General features: G+C 37.3%; 1 protein-coding gene across 8 annotated transcripts in view; it reads left to right on the top strand.

The window, feature by feature from the left end:
* Positions 1 to 20,931, top strand: part of FAM13C (family with sequence similarity 13 member C) — a 141,591-nt gene that overhangs the window by 63,764 nt on the left and 56,896 nt on the right. For all 8 annotated transcript variants that reach the window (XM_081824229.1, XM_081824223.1, XM_081824224.1 and 5 more), the window contains one exon: positions 4,833 to 4,896. In XM_081824229.1, coding sequence (XP_081680355.1) covers positions 4,833 to 4,896 — 64 coding nt within the window. The remainder of the gene's footprint in view (positions 1 to 4,832; positions 4,897 to 20,931) is intronic.

Consider the following 20,931-nt stretch of genomic DNA (forward strand, 5'->3'; position numbering starts at 1 on the left):
GTGGTGGTGACGACAGTGCTGGTGGTGGTGACAACAGTGATGGTGGTGGTGACAATGCTGGTGGTGATGACATTGATGTGCTGGTGACAGTGATGGTGGTGGTGATGACAATGATGTGGTGGTGACAGTGCTGGTGGTGGTGACAACAGTGATGGTGGTGGTGACAGTGATGGTGGTGATGACATTGATGTGCTGGTGACAGTGATGGTGGTGGTGACAACAGTGCTGGTGGTGATGACAGTGATGTGCTGGTGACAGTGATGGTGGTGGTGACGACAGTGCTGGTGGTGATGACAGTGATGGTGGTGGTGGTGATGTTCAGAGGCACGACACACCCATCAGTGCTGAGATCCATAATCAGGCCCTGTGGAGCACAGTCTGCATTTCCTGTTGCCTGGACCAGAGGGCAGGGCTGTGCTGGAGCTGGCAGTGTGCTCTGACAGGCCTACTCATAGCAGAGATGTGCTTGGTTCCTTTCCTATTGTCATTTTGGGTGAAGGGAAGCAAGAGAATTGGAGGGAATGTTTCAGTGTGACCTAGCATTTATGTTTAGGCCAGTTTCCTGGTAGGGTTGTAAATGGTTCAAGCAGTATCTTTAAAGATCTTTAAAGAAAGGGAATTTGAGACACCTAGATACTGTTCTCTTTTCATTGCTAAACTTCTCTAGTGAGAAGCTTTCATTTCTCTTTCCTCTTCTGCCTGACATTTATCTTGTTCAGTCCACTGGCCTTTTGCTTCTCTGCTTTCATTCTCACAACCTCCAGAGGACTGAGATTTTCTAGCAGTGTGAGCTTGGGCAATGCGCCTCCATGTCCTGTTCTCCTTGCCTTGCTTTCTTGTTCTCTGTTATACTTGGCATCTGGTACACCATAGACCACTGGTTTATTTCTTTAGGTTCTCTTTCCTCATATGAAGATTATAAGTTCCGTGAGGGCAGAGACTTTGTTCTATTCACTGTTTTATTCCAAAAACCTGCAATAGTACCTGGCACATAGTTGGTGGTTCATAAATATTAATTTAATGAATGAATAAAGTTATATAACTGCCTTGTTTTCTGTTAAGTCAAATGGGTATAATAATGCTAATCTCATATAGTTACTATGAGGATTAAATGATATAATGTAAGTAAACCCCCTGGCATTCCTAGCCTGGCATAGTAAGGGCTGGTGAGTTGTTATATGGTCCTTCACACTCTTCTTTCTCATAACCTCTTTCTCTTTGTTATTTAGAATGATATTCCAGTTAGCTTCTTACCTCCTTAATGATGGATCTGTACCTTCTTCTTCTATCCACTAACTGGAGACCTGCCCAGTGACACTGAGTAACGAAATTCCAGGTTTTTGTTTTTGTTTTTTTAAAAGATTTTATTTATTTTTTGATAGAGACAGCGAGAGAGGGAACACAAGCACGGGAAGTGGGAGAGGGAAAAGCAGGCTTCCCGTGGAGCAGGGAGCCTGATGCGACCTGAACCGAAGGCAGACGCTTAACGACTGAGCCACCCAGGCACCCCAGGTTTTTTTTTTTTTTAAAGATTTTATTTCTTTATTTGAGAAAGAGAGAGAGAGACAAAAACAGAGCATGAGCAGGGGGGAGGAGGCAGAGGGAGAGGAAGAAGCAGACTTCCTGCTGAGCAGGGAGCCCGATGTGGGGCTTGATCCCAGGACCCTGAGATCATGACCTGAGCCTAAGGCAGACACTTAACTGACTGAGCCACCCAGGCGCCCCAAGGAAATCCCAGGTTTTGTCTTTTTCAGCTTGCTTATTCACAAGACTTTGATCATTGTTAATAAAATATACCATGAAATATCATCATTTATAATTCTATTATTGTATTTCTCATATATGATTCTAGAATCCATGTGTTATTTTTAATACAGCTAGCAGTAGTATCGTGAATTATCCTATGAGGTAGCTGCTATTATCCTCACTTTACAGATGAGGAAACCAAGCCTTAGAGAGGTTGATACCTTACCTGTGGGTACACACAGTAAGTGGTGGATCAAGAAGTCATTCTTAGATCTGGTTCCTTCTGTTTCTTCATTTACCCATCCAAAGGCATGCACTGAGTGTGTACCATAGGCCAGGTACTGTGCTAGGCTCTGGCCACACAACAGGGAAAAAAATCAGTGCAGAACCTGTGACTACTGCACATCACAGTTACCATTACCACAACCCCTCTGCTGAACACACTGTAGAGTGCCAATTCTAGGGTGAGCCCTGCTCAGGTATTTTTACTTCCCTATCTCAGCCTTGCTTCAAGCTGTAAATATCTAAATCTAAACTCATGAATTGCCTCTTTCTGACAACTGCCTGCTGTCCCCACCAAAATTACGTATTTTTCTACCTCCATTAGAAAAACCACCTGTCATCTTTCTAGTCACACAGTCTCAAAACTTTGGAATAATTTTGATTATCCCATCTCCTTTATTCCATACTTTCAATACACACCCAAGACCTCTTGATTTTTTCTTAAGATTTTATTTATTTATTTGAGAGAGAGAAAGAGAGCATGAGGTGGGGAGGGGCAGAGGGAAAAGGAGAAGCAGACTTCCTGCTGAGCAGGGAGCCCGACATGGGGTTCGATCCCAGGATCCGGAGATCATGATCTGAGCCGAAGGCAGACACTTAACCGACTGAGCCACCCAGGTGCCCCTACCTCTTGATTGTTTTTAATCCTTGAAAATATGTCTCTTGTTTCTACCTCCCCAGTTCCTCTCTACCATTTTAATATCAGCTTCTATACCCTGATCCTTCACTTACTATTAGCCTCAAGACTGGGTATTAGTTTTATCCTCTGCTTCAGATTCCACTGAATTGTAAGTCTCCTAAAGGCCTAGAGTCTGCTTATTGATTATCTCCCCAACACTATATCAGGTGCATAGGAGACATTCAAATGGCTATTAAATTAAAGCAACTTTGATGCTTAGAGCACAGTTCTTAAACTTGACCTGGAAGTTTATTTGGAGTTATAAGTACTTTTCTTGGAAGATCATAGGAATATATACTAAGTAGGCTATTCTCTGCATATCAATAATGTATATTTTTAACAACATATATTTCTGCTTTTTTTTCCATTAATGTTTGCTATCTGTGTATTTGTTTACTGTCTGCTAGCACCAAAGCTCTAGAGACATTTATAGTTAAACTATAAACTGGTAAATATTTTTTCCATTAAAGAATACCACTCTTCCATTTTTCTGGTGCTACCATAACTCTATAGAAACACAATTTGAGAACCCGTGTATCTTACAAAGAAATTATGAGCCATTCAAAATTTTAGATGTTACTGGATTGGACACATTAACTCTTGTGCCTAAGAGGGTTTCCCCCATTTGTGGGATAGAGCAATTTAGTATTTTCTGAAGCCCCGATATTACTGTGTTTGCAGCACAGGGAATCGATGGGGAGAGAATGGGTGTGCCAGTGGTCTTCCTCACTTTCTTTTCCCACTTGAGTGATCTCTCCCTGAGCTCACTGTTGGACCCTTAATCTTCTCACTTAACTCAGGAGAGACATGCTGGTTTGCGCAGATATAGTAGAAATCAGTGCATTCTAGACAATTTTGTTTACCATCTCCTTACTTTTCTCATTGGAAGCAAATTGTTTGCACAGTTAGCAGTGCCCTTGGACTGAACAAATTTTGCATTCTTAAGAGTATTTTGAAGAAGTTATGCTTGTGGCATTTCTAAATGTGTATCATGACTTAAAGAAATCATTTATCTTGTTGACCCTTCAGAGGACATATATACTTTCTTCAGGACTCAAATTGAAGCTGATTGATAACTGTAAATAATTATGTCCCCAAATAAATCTTTTTATAAATGATTTAATGGTGACTAAATCTTTTATTAAGAAAGCAGGCACTTTTATAAGGATAATAACTATAATTTAATACACTTATTATATAATAGCATGCAAACTGCTGCAGAAAAACTTGAATGCTATGTAATAGATACTACTAGATCATAACATTTGACAAATCATGGTTTTGAATTCAGCATCTGCCTATAGTGAAATTTTGCTTTTTTGTATTTAAATTTTAAAAATGGATTCAGAGTAGATATGCCTTATTTCAAGTCATTTTCTTTTATTCGAAACTATGTAGTGGCAAAACCCAGCTTCATCATGTTACCCAGAAATTACTCTGTTTATTGTGTTAGTTAAAAGATAGCATGAAATTTCCAAATGCTGTCTTCAGTGAACAAATGCTATCTTTCTCTACTGACTGCATCAGATCTATCAGATCGCATACACAAAAATCTTTTTAATTAATGAAACAATATTAAATTTGTATTAGGTACTGAGGATTCAGCAGTGTAGAAAATGGACATAATCCCTAATTTTTTTGAGCAATGAAGAAATGCCAATAAACAGGTTAATTTCAGATAGTGATAAGTGCTAAGAAGAAAATCTACGGACAGTGTGATAGAGAGTGTAGGGAGGACTATTTCTAGTTAGGGACATCAGGAAGTCCTGTTGGGAGGTGACATCCTGCTTATGATGGAAGGGTCAGTTTTATGAAGATCTGGGGGAGAGCAGTCTGGGGTAGTAATTAGGATGGTTTGAACAGGGAACCAGCACTATGTATTCAAGAAACCAAGAGAAGGCCAGAGAGGCTGGAGTGTAGGGGACAGGGTGTGAGTGTTAGGAAGTGGGGCCAGGCACACTGGCAGAATTCAAGCATTGTAATGTGTTGCAGACAATTATGAGGAGTCTGGATTTTATTCTGTGGGCAGTGGGACACCACTGAAGGTTTTGTAGCTGCCAGCCTCAAATGTGCATTGTTGAAAGATTTCTTTTAAATGGAAATAACTTTTCTTTGTATTTTACAGAATCGACCAAAGGGCTGCCATTTGGTCAAAGGACACTTTTGAGACTTGTCAGGACTTAAATGAGGTAGGTGCCATCATTGTTGGTTGTATGAAATGAATTAGCCAATCATGAAATTTATTATTCTTTTTTCCTAGTATTAGGAATTCTTTCTGATTAAAACTTTAAATGTTTTTGCTCTTAAGTGAACTTGTCTTCCCTGTAGCTCTTTGGGTAATGTTTTTCCTCACTCTGGAGCAAATATATTTAAAATATTATCTGAGAGATTGCTCACTACATCTTGGACCTAAACCAAGTCCAGCAGTCATTTCATTATTCTGTTTTCAACTTTGCTTCAGGATTGTATAACCATGGCTGTGGCAGTTACATTTGTAACACTTTCTCTTAATTTTATTCTCTCTCTCTCTATATTTCTAATGGCTTTTGTAGTCTCAAATGTAATCATGCTCACTATTTATCCATGGAGTATGACATAGTTTGATGTTTGCAATATGGTCTTTTTAGTATATTTTGAAACACTGAAGTCCTATTTTCCAATCTGAATGGTTTCTCACCAAACCGGACATCACTATGTTAATGTTTGTTCTAAATTTTATTTGAAATAGATAATTTAATTCTCCTGTTGGAAATCAATATAACATAATTAGGATCCCTGTTATTATGAATTCTTTGGCTTAAGACCTTGGTTTAAAATATTGTCTAGTTTCCGTTGCCCTCATTTTATAATAAAGGAGCAGTGGGTGCTATATCTGATTAGGATCATAGCAAAAGGAATGAAAAGACTCGATGCTCAGATGCCAGGAAGAAAGATAATGGACTTGAGGCAAATTGTTTATTTGTCATTTGAAGATTGATCTCTTCTCCCCCTCTAAGAAAAGGCAATTAATTAAATTTAGGGGATTTTCTTTTTCTTTTTTTACTTTAGAACTTGGCAGAAATGAATAGCCAAAGGTAAACCAGCTGCCTGATTAAATCTAGTTAAATAAATAACTAAAGTTGTGGAAAATGACCTAAAGTTAACAACACAGAACACTGCTTGTTATTTATTTGTGCATAGAGACAGTCTGCAAATTCCCCAATCTCACTCATGGTAACAAGAGTGACAAAGAGTTTAAGGAAAAATAGGCAAGAGCCTGAATCAATGAACACATGGTGAACAAGCAAAATGCTAGCTATAAAGAAGTACTGATTTGTTTTGACATAAGTGACTAGAAAAATGAGGTGATTCTAAGAGTCAGCTTGTGATAGGTTTCAAGTATTTGGGAGAAACTCAGATTTGTGAACTAGAAACCCATGAGAATGCTGAGATTACTTGAGCATTCTGAAATCAGAGATGCAAAAAGATGTATTTGCAAATCTGCTTTCCTGTATTTCTTCGCTGTATTGTATTGGCAAATTTCATGAAACGTGCCATTTTACTGCTCTGGGATTACGTGGGTGCAAGAGCATTGAATAGAGACACGCATTCAAAAGAGCAGGCAACGCCCTATTTTAAATGTGTGCTCTTCCATGATAAGGTAGTGCTGCTGATCCAAACTGTTTGATAAGAGTGAGTGTGAGCTCAAAGTGTTTTGTTCCACTCAAGGGGTAAGTGTATTCCAATCCATATCCTTTCATGCAGTTTCTGTTGTGACTGAAATTTGGGGGCCAGAGGAAACCCTAGAAAAGCTTGAATGGGAGCAGTATGAGTGGATCCAAGGCCATGCAAGGAGGGTCGATGTCATTGATGAAGACATCCTATAGAGTGGATATATATTTAAATGGGTTTTTCTCAGCATTTCCCAAATGTAGGGAAAAGCAAACTCTTTTATGGAAGAACCCCATCATATCATTTCTTTAGGCAAGAGTCCTATGGAACACAGGTGGAAAACACTGCTTTAATATTTTTAATTGAAACAGAAAAAGAATATATAATAGTGCATATATTCTAAATGTACAGCTGGATGAACTAGATTAAGAAACGACATTATCAGCATCCCAGACACCCCTGTATAATTCCTTCCAGTCACTACTCTCCAATAAGGATGACTATTTTTCAGACTAAAATAGATTTGTGTTGTCTATTATTGAACTTTTCATAAATGCATTGTATGTACTTTTTTGTATCTGGTTTCATTTGCTCGGTATTATGCTTCTGAGATTCATACATATTTAGCATGTAGTTTTAGTTTTCTCCTTGCTGTTACCCATTGTATGTTTTTTCCCCTAGTTTTTGACTATTATGATAAGTTGTAACTGATAACCTTTTTTTTTTATTAACTGCTATTTGTTCTCTGTTCAGCTGACTTTTTACAGGAGTATTCCTTCCATCTCTAAATGTAAATGCAAGGTAGACTTTTTTGTTATGTTAGCTGTCTTCATTCCTCTTTGTTCCTTTCTTGTATTTATTTACCACTGCCCCCCTCCCTACCACACACACACAGCCATCTAGTTCTCTAAAATGAACCCATCAGTTCTATATCTGCTTTCTTTCTTCACATCAATTGGAAGTCTAAAGTCAAAAGAGTTTCTTGAGTCTCATGAGAAGATGGTCCACAAATATTTTCCAGACATTTCCATAGACCCTAATGCTGTATATATACATTAAAAATTTTAAGATGCTACATATATGCTTTATATTTTCCTAAAATTTCATATCTGGTAATTTACTTCTACTTTTTGAACTTTTTAATTATACTTGCTCTGTCACAGATAGATGGGCCTCAGCTATGGTTTGGTTCCAGAGCTGGCATTTGGCCCAAGGTCTCCTATACTCAGTAAGGCAATACATGGTATGATGTATCTACATATAAGGTGTATTCTCCTACTTTCCCAGTGAACTGGCTACAAAGTTCAATATTTTTTTAAGTAGGCTCCACACCCAGCACGGAGCCCTCCTAGTGAACTGGAAAACTCACTCACTTATTATTTCCACTTGGCATGAGTATAGATTTGATTCTGGCTAGTCTCACTTTTCTTAAGCCAGTCTCAAGCTACCAATCTTTGACCTTGGGTCTCTTGATAGGACTTGCAACCCCATCCCATGAGTTTTGGTGCATCTGAGACTATGTTATAGGTGTTTGTTTCTGAAAAACTGAGTAAGTTTCTCTGCTGCCATTGAGCTAAACTGTCAGATTTTTCCTCTGTAAGACATCAGGAGGTTTTATCTGTTGGGGTCTTCTGGATCATGATTGGAAAATATTCTAGACTTAAGATCTATCAATGTCTCTCATCCATCTTTTTTTTTCTTAAAGATTTATTTATTTGAGAGAGAGAGAGTAGGGGGGCGGGCAGGGGAGAAAGAGAATCCTCAAGCAGACTCTTGCTGAGCACAGCCTGACACGGGGCTCAATCCCAGGACCCTGAGATCATGACCTGAGCCAAAATCAAGAGCTAAACACTTAAACAACTGAGCCACCCAGGTGCCCCAATCAGTGTCTCATCCATCTTTATCCTTGGTTTTAGTTATACCTCCATATCCATATAATTGATAAGCACTCAATAGATCAAAAAGTTGAAGGGTAAAATGAGAACAAATATTGTTTTCCTTCTTCATATCCTAGTAAATCCCCTTCTCAGCTCCATTTCCAAATAAGAAAAATAACAGATGTAGAAAGAAAACTAATGGGTTGTCTCTTCCCTGAGAAAGCATGGCATATTGGGTCTTCAAACCACTTTTTCTATTAGAGACTGCATATCATAAAGTATTACAGCAACTTCTTTTAGTTTTTCAATTGTAAAATTGGGGCAGGAAGTTTTGAATTGGGTTAATTCTAGGAGCCCTTTCAGTTTTAACACTCACTGATTCTACCCATCCTCCCTCCCCCCCTTTTTTTTTCATTTTCCCAATGCTTATAGAATTTAGTCACAGGTTCCCATCAAGGATGAACAAGGCAAACCATCCCAGAGTTACTGAAGGGTAAGACCTCAAGGCCAATCACCTGAAGGCCTGGTTTGGGGAACAAATACTAGATCTTCTCTGTTACTTTCTTCTCTTGAGTTCTTCTCTGACCGTAAGTTGCCTTTCTTTAGTGATATACTTGTATTCCTTTCCCTTTAGTTTTTGCATATCTATTACTGCATTTGATTTGTGGTTACCATTAGGTTTGTATATAACATCTTCTGCATATAGTAGCCTATATTAAGTTGACAGTCACTTAAGTTTGAACCCTATTCTTTACTTCATTCCCCTCCATGTTTTAGGTATATGGTGTCATACTTTACATCCTTTTAGTTTGTAAGTTCCTTGACTGATTTTTACAAATATACTTATTTTTACTGCTTTTGTACTTCCTACTTTTTGACTCTTACTTATGGTCTTTCAACTCACAGAGTCCCCTTTCATATTTCTTATAGGGATGGTTTAGTGATCATGAAGCTGGTTTAGCTTTTGTTTGTCTGAAAAACTCTTTTATCTCTACTATTCTGCATGATAGCTATGCTGGATAGAATATTCTTGGCTGCAGATTTTTCCCAATCAGTACTTTGAATAGATCATGCCACTCTCTTCTGGCCTGTGGAGTTTCTGCTAAAGTCCACTGATAGCCTTCTGGGGTTTCCCTTGTATGTAACTATCTTCTTTTCTCTTGTCAATTTTAGAATCTCTCTTTATCACTACTTTTTACCGTTTTAATTACTATGTGTCTTGGTGTGGACCTCCTTGGGTTGACTTTGTTGGGGGCTCTCTGTGCCTCCTGGATCTGGGTATCTGTTTCTTTCCCCAGATAAGGGAAGTTTTCAGCTATTATTTCTTCAAATAAATTTTTTGCTCCCTTTTATCTCTCTTTTTCTTCTGAGATCCCTATAATGTGAATGTTATTATGCTTGATAGAGTCATTTAGTGCCCTAAGTCTGTTCTCATTTTGCATAATTCTTTTTCTCACACCTGGTCGGCTTGATTACTTTCCATTACTCTGTCCTCTAGGTCACTAATTCATTCTTCCGTTTCCTCTAGCCACTATATATTCCATCTAGAGCATTTTTAATTTCATTTATTGTGGTCTTCATCTCTGATTTTTTTTTTTTTATGTTTTCTATCCCTTTGTTAAGGATCTCACTGAGGTCCTCCACTCTTCTTAAGTCCAGTGAGTATCTTTATGGTCATTTCTTTAAATTCTCTATCAGACATATTACTTACCTCCATTTAGCTTAGGTCTCTTGCTGTGGTTTTGTCCTGTTCTTTCATTTGGGACATATTCCTCTGTCTCCTCATTTTGTCTAACGTTTGGTATCTGTTTCTCTGTGTTAGGAAAGTCAACTGTCTGCTGCTTTTAAAAGGAGTGGGGGTGGTGTGCATTTTTAACAAGGTGGTATTTGCCTTTTCCAGAGGGGATGCAGCTTCTGTTGAGACTGAGCCAACTGGTGCCATTCTGCAAAGTGTACAGGGGTAGGGTGGGTGCCGTGCCTATAAGTTTTGCATGCTGGTCCTCTTCTTCCACAGGGGACATGCCACTGCTGCCAAGACCAGGGCCAGCCAGGGCCTGATCCACAAAATGCACATGGGCAGGGCACACAGTTTTAACAAAGTGTACACATCTTTGCAGGAGGTGACCTGCTGCTGCTACAGCCGGATGGAGGCCTTGCAAAGCATGCTGTCTGGAGACATGGTGTTGGCAAGTTTTGCACTGGTCTTCTGGGAAAAGGGACTCACAGCCCTAGAACCGAAGCAGGCCAGTCTGGAGGGGACAGGGCATAGTGTAAGCAAGTTATGTAGTGAATGCTAGGGCTGTGCTTTTTCCCACAGGTGGCCATGTGTTTATGCTGGGGGTAGGAGAGGGAAATGGCATCTGCTAAGTCCTTCATTCCTGGAGGAGTCTTCCAGTGAAATCTGCCACTCTAGAACATACTCTGCAATTAGTAAATAATTCTCCCTCCTATATGCCCCAGGCATTTTTCAAACTGCTGCTTCTATCCTATATCTCCATGAGCTGTTTGTTGTGTTGTCTCTTTAAGGGCAGGACTCAGTTTCCTCTTGCCCTCCTGGCTCTCCCAGAGCTGAGCCTACTGATTTTTAAATTTCCAGGCTTTCAGTCCTGCTGGTTGTAAGAATGCATGAAATTTGGCCTTTATATACAATGGAATATTACTCAGCTATCAGAAAGGATGAATACCCAACTTTTGCATCAACGTAGATGGGACTGGAGGAGATTATGCTAAGTGAAATAAGTCAAGCAGAGAAAGTCAATTATCATATGGTTTTACTTATTTGTGGAACATAAGGAATAGCATGGAGGACATTAGGAGAAGGAAGGGAAAAATGAACGGGGGGAAATTGGAGGAGGAGATGAACCATGAGAGACTATGGACTCTGAGAAACCAACTGAGGATTTTAGAGGGGAGAGGGTTGGGGGGGTGGGTTAGCCTGGTGATGGGTATTAAAGAGGGCACGTACTGCATGGAACACTGGGTGTTATGCACAAACAATGAATCATGGGACATTACATCAAAAACTAATGATGTAATGTATGGTGATTAACATAACATAAAAAAAAAGAAAAGAAAAACAAAACAAAAGAATGTCCAAAAACTGAAAAAAAAAGTAGACCAATTTTCACATTTGTGGTGCCCCTTTTTGAGCCTATATGCACGTGTCTATATGTGTGTTTCCATGTGAAAAATTTGATTGTCTTTTTATTACTATCCAAAGTTTAGCATATAGATATTGTGGCCTCAAGTCATATAAGAACTCAAGGTGGTACTTAATGTTTAATTTGAAATCTTTCTCCCTCAAAATTGTCTTAATTTTGAGAAAATAATATAACAAGAGGCTTCTTCAGGCCTTTGATACTCCTCAGTTAGCTAAATGGTATTATTTCTGAAGGAATAGTCAGCTATATTTTTCTATTAAAATACAAACCCCGTCCATAGGGTTTATCTGTAGTTTGGAATTGAAGATTTTTCTTGGTTTTTTTTTTTCAAATATCTGGGATTTTTCTCCTGGTGACTGAAAGTCACTTCAACCTGGCTTTAATAATAACAGGATTTTATTGACTTACACAGTTGGAACTTTTAGGATCAGGATAGGCTCTGTGCATGGCTAGATCCGGGGATTAAAAAGCTGTCATGTAGATGCCAACTCTTAGCTCTGCTTTCCTATATTGGAATTTTTTTTTTTAGGTTGATCTCTCTCTAGGGACATTATTCTTACAGCTAGCAATTCCAGTATATATTAGTTTTCTATTACTGTGTAATAAAAGCTTAGTGGTTTTGAATGCCTATTTATTAGCTCATAGTTATGTAGGTCATAAGTCTGGGTGGATTCACTTGGATTCACTGCTCAAGGTCTCACAAAACTGAAATGAGGCATCAGCAGCAATAGGGTCTTATCTGGAGATTCTGGAGAAGTTTCTATGTCCAAGCTCATTCAGGTTGTTGCCTGAATTTAGTTCCTTGGGGCTGTAGGACTGTGGTCCCTGTTTCCTTGCTGGTCTTCAGCTGGGGGCAGCTGTCAGCTTTTAGAGGCTACCTGCATTCCTTCGCACATGGCTGCTTTCCTCTCAAAGCCACCAATAGCACACCAAATCCTTCTGTGCTTCAAATCTCTCTGATGTTGTCTTTTGTCACCAGCTGGTAGAAACCCTGTTTTTAAAGGTCTTACCTGATGGTGTCAGACCTATCCAAATAATATCTGTATATTTCTTTGGTCAATGAGTTAAGATTTAATTAAATCTGCAAAATCCCTCATAGCAGCATCTAGATTAGTGTTTGAATAACCAGGTATAGGAATCTTGGGCCATTCTGCCTACCACTGAGTGAAAGAGTCTCTTCTTTCTAACTCCAAAAAGTCCTATACTTCAGTTTCATTTATGTAGCTTGGGGCATAGAGTTCCTTGCTGAACCAGTCACTATGACCTTGGGGTTTGGAATTAACTGATTGGCTAGATGTAGACTACATTTCTCACTTTAGACCTGGGAGTGCTATATCAGAAGATGGGTAAATAAATGGATGCTGGACTGCATAATATTGGTCTCTGAAAGCATGATATCCAAGATAAGTTTCTTGTGTGCTGGACCACTTAAGCATGCCATTTGGCATTTTTTTGGTATGGTTTTCTGAGTTAAGATAAAGTGTCCTTGCTTCCTTACCAAGGTTTCTTCCTCAGCTAGAACAGTGTCCTAATCTTCATTTAATTTTAGCCAACTTCTTGTCACTATCAATGAGGACATACCAGTAGCAAACAGTCATAGTGTGAACCCTAGTTCTTATTCCCAGTTAAATGTACTACACAACAAAGCAACTTGGAACTGTCTCCACGTTGGTTTATTCTGCTCTACCATTCAGAAGCAATTATCCAGCCTGGATTCTTATTTCTGGGAGAATCAGATCTGTGGTCCTTACCCTCAGGAGAATCCTTAGAGTGGTGCTGGCAGAAAAGGCAGAAGCCTTGCCAGCAACTGCCTATATTCTTCCTCATCTGAGAATTAGAAAAACTTCAGAAGTGTTGAGCTGAGCAGAGAAGTTGTGACAACCCTAACCATAACTGATCCACCTGTGTTTGCCTTTTGCCTTCCCCATCTCCCACACTCCATTGAAGTTTTGTCCCACTGGCCCATAATTCATTTCCTTGTTGCCCACTCTTTCATTTAATTCACTTCACACTACTAGTTTCCTGCTCTCATGGAAGACTAGAAGAGGCTATGTCTACTGCAGTGACTCCCAGGTGTCAGCCTGTGCTGTTGTTTTCATTGTTTCATAGCAAAAAAAGAAAAACAAGAACAATATAGGAGTTTTTCCATAAAGCTGGTATGCTTTTATTTAGACGGTCTTTTATTTAGAGATTGGTCTTAAAATTTCCATTTTGTGATGAAATGATGAGGAGGGTTTGTTTGTTTTTTGTTTTCCCACATGCTCTTACTTGACAAAACATAAAGCCAAGATCTTTCAAGTATAAATATATACATTTAATTTCATATATATATATATATATATCCATTCCCCACACCCCTGCTGTAGTAGAAGAATTTTGTCATCTCCACTTTTCAGGGAGATAGGAACACATATCAACTTAATATTGTATAGTCTGGCCTTGCTAGGGTTTGGTATATTTTGTCCTTTTAAGGACATTATTGGCTTTCTTGGGGCTATAAAACTCAGATTTTAAAGCAGGCAGGAAATTAATTTTTTAGTTTTCTAAAAATATTAGTATTTGAGGAAATGGCTAATACTTTCCAGTGTGACCTGCCATCTTTACAGTATAGATAGGTAATATATTTCATCTGACATGTGATTTTATGTTTTTTAGTGGGATAGTTATTGATTTCTAATATTCATTGAATTTTAGAATAATAAAGTGGTTAAAGTAGTGTCATCAGAAAAAATAAAGGGCCTAAGGCCCAGCATAGTTGTATGGTTTGCCCAGAGACACAGAATGAGCCAATGGTAGATTTGAGATTAAAAGCTCCTGTGGGGTCTGTGCTATGCCACATTTTACTGAGTTTAGTTTTTCTTTCTTTCTTTTTTTATTGAGGTATAATGGACATACAGCGTTATAGTAGTTTCAGATGTACGATGTAAGGATTGACACTTGTGATTTGACACTTGTGTACATGGAGAAATGATCATCACAAGTCTAGTCATCATATATCATCATAAAAAATTACAAAAAAATTTTTTTCTTGTGATGAGAACTTTCAAGACACTCTCCCAGAAACCCTCAAATAGGCACAATACAATTGGCTATAGTCACTATGCTGCACACCCCATCCCCATGACCTATTCATTTCACACCTGGAAGTCTGCACCTCCTGACCCCATTCACCCATTTTGCTTACCCTCAAATCCCCCAATAGAGTAGCAACCATCACTCTATTCTCCCTATCCATTAATTTTGTTTTATTTGTAGATTTCACATGTAAGTGAGATCATATGGTATTTATCTGACTTATTTCACTTAGCATAATACCTTCAAGGTGCATCTATGTTGTTGCAATTTTATTTTAATTTCATTCATTCATTCATTCTTTATTTTAATTCCAGTGTAGTTAGCATACAGTGTTATATAGTATATATATTAATTTCAATTGTACAATATAGTGATTCAAGAATTTCCTTTATTATTCAGTGCTCATCAAGGTAAGTGTATTCTTAATTCCCAAGATTTCATTCTTTTTTATGGCTGAGTAGTATTGCATTGTATATATATATATTTATTTGGTATATACACATATATGCCATATTTTCTTTATCCATTCATTTATTGATGGGCACTTAGATTGTTTCCATATTTTGGCCACAAAATAATCCTGCAATGAATACAGGGGGCGCATATATCTTTTTGAATAGTGTTTTCATTTTCTTTGAGTGAACACCCAGAAGTGGAATTGCTGGATCATATGGTAGTTCTGTTTTTAATTTTTTGAGGAACCTGTATATCATTTCCATAATGAATTTACACTCCCACCAACAGTGCATGATGGTTCCCTTTTCTCCACATCCTTACCAATTGTTATTTCTTCTCTTTTTGATAATAGCTATCGTAATGGGGTGAGGTGATGTCTCATTGTGGTTTTGATTTGCATTTCCCTGTGGATTAGTGATGTTCAGCCTGTCTTCATATGTCCGTTGGCCATCACTATATCTTCTCTGAAAAAACTGTCTATTCAGATCCTCTGCTCATTTTTTAATCGGATTTTTTTTTGCAATTGAGTTTTATAAGTTCTTTATATATTTTGGATATTAATCCCTTATCAGATATGATTTGCAGATATTTTCTCCCACTCAGTAGGTTGCCTTTTTATTTGGATGTTGGTTTCCTCTGCTGTGCAGAAGCTTTTTAGTTTGATATAGTCCCACTTGTTTATTTTTGTTTTCTTTGCAGTACAGGAGGATTCCCTTTTCTCTGGATCCTTGTCAACACTTATTTTTTGTCTTTTTGACACAAGCCATTCTAATTGGTGTGAAGTGATATTTCATTGTGGTTTTGATTTGCATTTCTTCGATGATTAGTGATGTCAAGCATCTTTTCATGTCTTTTGGCTATCTGTATGTCTTTGGAAAAATGTCTATTTAGGTCCTCTGCCTATTTTTTAATTGGATTATTTGTTTTTTTGGTGTTGAGTTGTATAAGTTCTTTATATATTTTGGATATTAACCCTTTATGGATATATCATTTGCAAATACCGTCTCCCATTCATTGGTTGCCTTTTTGTTTGTTGATGGTTTTCTTTGCTGTGCAAAATCTTTTTATTTTGGTGTAGTCCCAATAGTTTATTTTTGTGTTTGTTTCCCTATCCTGAGGAGACATATCCATAAATATGTTGCTAAGGCTGATGTCCAACAAATTACTATTGTTTGTTGGAAATTTTTTGATTACTTATTTAATTTCATTACTAGTAATCAGTCTCTTCAGATTTTCTTTAGGCATTCTATAGTATCAGGTCTCATAATCAGGTCTTTAATCCATTTTGAGTTTATTTTTGTGTATGGTATATGAAAGTGATCCAGTTTAGTTCTTTTGCAGGTAGCTGCCCAATTTTTCCAACACCATTTATTGAAAAGGCTATCTTTTCTTCATTGTATATTCTTGCTCCTTTTTTATAGAATTATTGACCATATAGGTATTGTATCCCAAAGATTTTGAACTTTGCTTTCACTTTTATTTGTCTTCATGTAGATTTTGATTTCCTCTTTGATTTCTTGTTGATCTCTTAGTTGCTTAATAGCATGTTGTTTAGCCTCCATGTATTGTGGTTTTTCCATATTTTTTCTTGCAATTTATTTCAAGTTTTATATTCTTATGAATGAAAAAGATGAATGACATGATTTCAGTCTTCTTAAATTTCCTGAGACTTTTTTCCTAACCTGTTATTTTTCCTGGAGAATACTCCATGTGTACTTGAAGGCAATGTGTATTCTCCCATTTCAGGATGGAATGTTTTGTATATATCTCTTAGGCCCATCTGGTCTAATGTTGTTCAAAGCCACTGTTTACTTGTTGATTTTCTAAAATCTGGATGATCTACCCATTGATGTAAGTGGGATGTTGAAGTTCCCTATTATCACTGTATTCCTGTCAGTTTCTTCCTTTATGTCTGTTAATATTTGCGTTATGTATTTAGGTGCTTCTATGTTGGCTGCATAGATATTTACAATTGTTATATCTTCTTGTTTGATTGATCCTTTTATCATTATGAAGTGCCCTTTGTCTCTTGCTACAGTCTTTGTTTTAACATCTATTTTGTCTGATATAAATATTGCTACTTTAGCTTTTTTTTTCCCTTCCATTTGCATGGTGTGTTTTTCCATCCTTTCACTTTCAATCTTCATGTGTCTTTAGGTGAGTCTCTTGTAGATAACATATAGTTGAATCTTGTTTTGTTTTTTTTTTTAATTTTTGAAGTCACCCTATGTCTTTTGATTGGGGCAATAGGTCCATTTACATTTAAAGTAATTATTGTTGTGTATATACTTATTGACATTTTGTTAATTATTTTCTAATTACTTTTTAGTTCTTCTCTCTTCCCTTTTGGTTTGATGGCTTTCTTTAGTGTTATGCTTGGATTAATTTCTCTTTATTTATTTTTTTGTGTGTATTATAGGTTTTTTTTGTTTTTTAATTTCAACTTTAGTTAGTTAACATGCAGTGCAATACTGGTTCTGGAGTAGAATTCAGTGATTCATCACTTACATACAATACCCAGTGTTCATCACAAGTGCCCTTTTTAATACCCATCACCCATCTAGCCCATCCTCCACCCACCTCATTCCATCAACCCTCAGTTTGTTCTGTATTGTTAAGAGTCACTTATGGTTTGTTTCCCTCTCTCCTTTTTTCTTTTCCTTCTTCCCATATGTTCATCTGTTTTCTTTCTTTAATTCCACATACGAATGAGATCATATGGTATTTGTCTTTCTATAACTGACTTATTTCACTTAGCATAATACACTCTGGCTCCATCCGTGTCATTGCAAATGGCGAGATTTCTTTTTTTTTTTTTTGATGACTGAGTAATATTTGTGTGTGTGTGTGTGTGTATAATAGAATGTGTATATTCTATTCTGTTGTGTGTGTGTGTGTGTGTATGATGTGGTATCCATTAGTCTTGATCCATTCATCAGTTGATGGACATTTGGGTTCTCTGCATAGTTTGGCTATTGTTGATAATGCTGATATAAACACTGGGGTGCATTTACCCATTTGAATCTGTATTTTTGTATCCTTTGGTAAATACCTAGCAGTACAATTCCTGGATGGTAGGGTAGTTCTATTTTTAACTTTTTGAGCACCTCCAAATTTTTCTCCAGAATGGCTGCACCAGTTTGCATTCCCACCAGCAGTGCAAGAGGGTTCCCCTTCCTCTGCATCTTTGCCAACACCTATTATTTCTTGTGTTGTTAATTTTAGTGATTCTGACAAGTGTGAGGTGGTACCTCATCATGGTTTTGATTTGCATTTCCCTGATCATCATGATGATGTTGAGCATCTTTTCAAGTGTCGTAAGCCATCTGGATGTCTTCTTTGGATAAGTGTCTATTCATGTCTTCTGCCTATTTCTTAACTGGATTATTTCTTTTTGGGTGTTGACTTTGAAAAGTTCTTTATTGATTTTGGATACTAACCCTTTATCAGATATGTCATCTGCAAATATCTTCTCCCATTCCGTAGGCTGCCTTTGCATTTTGTTGATTGTTTCCTTTGCTGTGCAGAAGCTTTTTATTTTGATGAAATCCCAATAGTTCATTTTTGCTTTTGTTTCCCTAGCTTCTGGTGACATGTCTAATAAGAAGTTGCTGTGGCCGAGGTCAAAAGAGGTTTCTGCCTGTGTTTTCCTCTAGGATTCTGATGGTTTTCAGTCTTACATTTAGGTCTTTCATCCATTTTGAATTTATTTTTGTGTATGGTATAAGAAAGTGGTCCAGTTTCTTTCTTCTACATGTTGCTGTCCAGTTTTCCCAACACCATTTGTTGAAGAGACTGTATTTTTGCCATTGGATATTCTTTCCTGCTTTTCTGAGGATTAGTTGACCATATGGTGATGGATCCATTTCTGGGTTCTCTATTCTGTTCTATTGATCTCTGTGTCTATTTTTGTACAAAGACCATACTGTCTTATGATTACAGCTTTGTAATATAAGCTTGAGGTCTGGAATTGTGATGCCTCCAGTTTTATTTTTATTTTTCAGAATTACTTTGGCTATTCAGGGTCTTATGCAGTTCCATACAAATTTTAGGATTGTTTGTTCTAGCTCTGTGAAAAATACCAGTGGTATTTTGATAGGGATTGCATTAAATATGTAGATTGTTTTGGGTAGTATAGACATTTTAACAATGTATATTCTTCTAATTCATGAGCATGGAATGCTTTCCCATTTCTTTGTGTCCTCTTCAGTTTTTTCATGTGTTCTATAGTTTTCAAGTACAGATGTTTTACCTCTTTGGTAGGTTTATTTCTTGGTATCTTCTGGTTTTTGGTGCAATTGTAAATGGGATTGATTCCTTGATATCTTTCTCTGTGACTTCATTATTGATGTATAGAAATGCAACAGATTTCTGAAAATTGATTTTATATCCTACTCTAGCAAGTTTTTGGTGGAGTCTTTCGGGTTTTCTACATAAAGGATCATGTCATCTGCAAATAGTGGAAGTTTGAATTTTCCTTGCCAATTCAGATACCTTTTATTTCTTTTTGTTGTCTGATTGCTGAGGCTAAGACTTCTAGGACTGTGTTGAATAGTAATGGTGAGAGTGGACATCCTTGTCTTGTTCCTGACTGTAGGGGAAAGGCTCTCAGTTTTTCTCCATTGAGGATGATATTAGCTGTGGGTCTTTCATATATGGCCTTTATGATGTTGAGGTATGCTCCATCTATCCCTACTTTGTTGAGGGTTTTTATCAAGAAAGGACACTGTATTTTGTCAAATGCTTTTTCTGCATCTATTGACAGGATCATATGGTTCTTATCCTTTCTTTTATTAGTGTGGTATATCACACTGTTTGATTTGCAAATATTGAACCACTCCTGCAGCCCAGGAATAAATCCCACTTGATCATGGTGAATGATCCTTTTAATGTACTTTTGAATTCAATTTGCTAGTATCTTATTGAGAATTCCTGCACCCATGTTCATCAGGGATATTGGCCTGGAATTCTCCTTTTCAGTGGGGTCTTTGTCAGGTTTAGGGATCAAGGTAATTCTGGCTTCATAGAATGAGTTTGGAGGTTTTCCTTCCATTTCTATATTTTGGAACAGTTTGAGAAGAATAGGCATTAATTCTATTTAAACGTCTCATAGAATTCCCCTGGGAAGCCATCTGGCCCAGGATTTCTGTCTGTTGGGAGAGATTTTTGATTACTGATTTAATTTCTTTGCTGGTTATGAGCCTATTCAAGTTTTCTATTTCTTCCTGTTTCAGTTTTGGTAGTTTGTAAGTTTCTAAGAATTTGTCCATTTCTTCCAGGTTGCCCAGTTTGTTGGTAAATATTTTCTCATAGCATTCTTTTATAATTATTTGTATTTCTGCAGTGTTGGTTGTGATCTCTCCTCTTTCATTTGTTAATTTATCTATTTAGGTCCTTTCCCTTTTCTTTTTGATAAGTCTGCCTAGGAGTTTATCAATGTTATTAATTCTTTTGAGGAACCAGCTCTTAGTTTTGTTAGTTCATTCTACTGATTTTGTTTGTTTCTATATCATTTATTTCTGCTCTAATCTTAATTATTTCCCTTTTCCTGCTGGCTTTAGGCTTTATTTGCTGTTCGTTTTCTAGCTCCTTTAGGTGTAAGGTTAGGTTATATATTTGAAACTTTTCTTGCTTCTTGAGGTGCATCATGTATATTGCAATACAAGCCTCCCAAATGTTCTGGACTGTAGTGTTTTCATTTTTATTTGCTTCCATGTATCTTTTTTTTTTATTTCTCCCTTAATTTCCTGGTTAACCCATTCACTCTTTCTTTTTTCTTTTTTTAAATTTTTATTTATTTATGTATTTATTTATTTATTTTTATTTTATTATGTTATGTTAATCACCATACATTACATCTTTAGTTTTTGATGTAGTGTTCCATGTTTCATTGTTTGCATATAACACCCGGTGCTCCATTCAGTACATGCCCTGTTTAATACCCATCACCAGGCTAACCCATCCTCCCACCCTCCTCGCCTCTAGAACCGTCCGTTTGTTTCTC

This window comes from Leptonychotes weddellii, chromosome 6 (genome assembly GCF_054177405.1).
Source record: "Leptonychotes weddellii isolate Sample4059 chromosome 6, ASM5417740v2, whole genome shotgun sequence".
Classification (NCBI taxonomy): domain Eukaryota; kingdom Metazoa; phylum Chordata; class Mammalia; order Carnivora; family Phocidae; genus Leptonychotes; species Leptonychotes weddellii.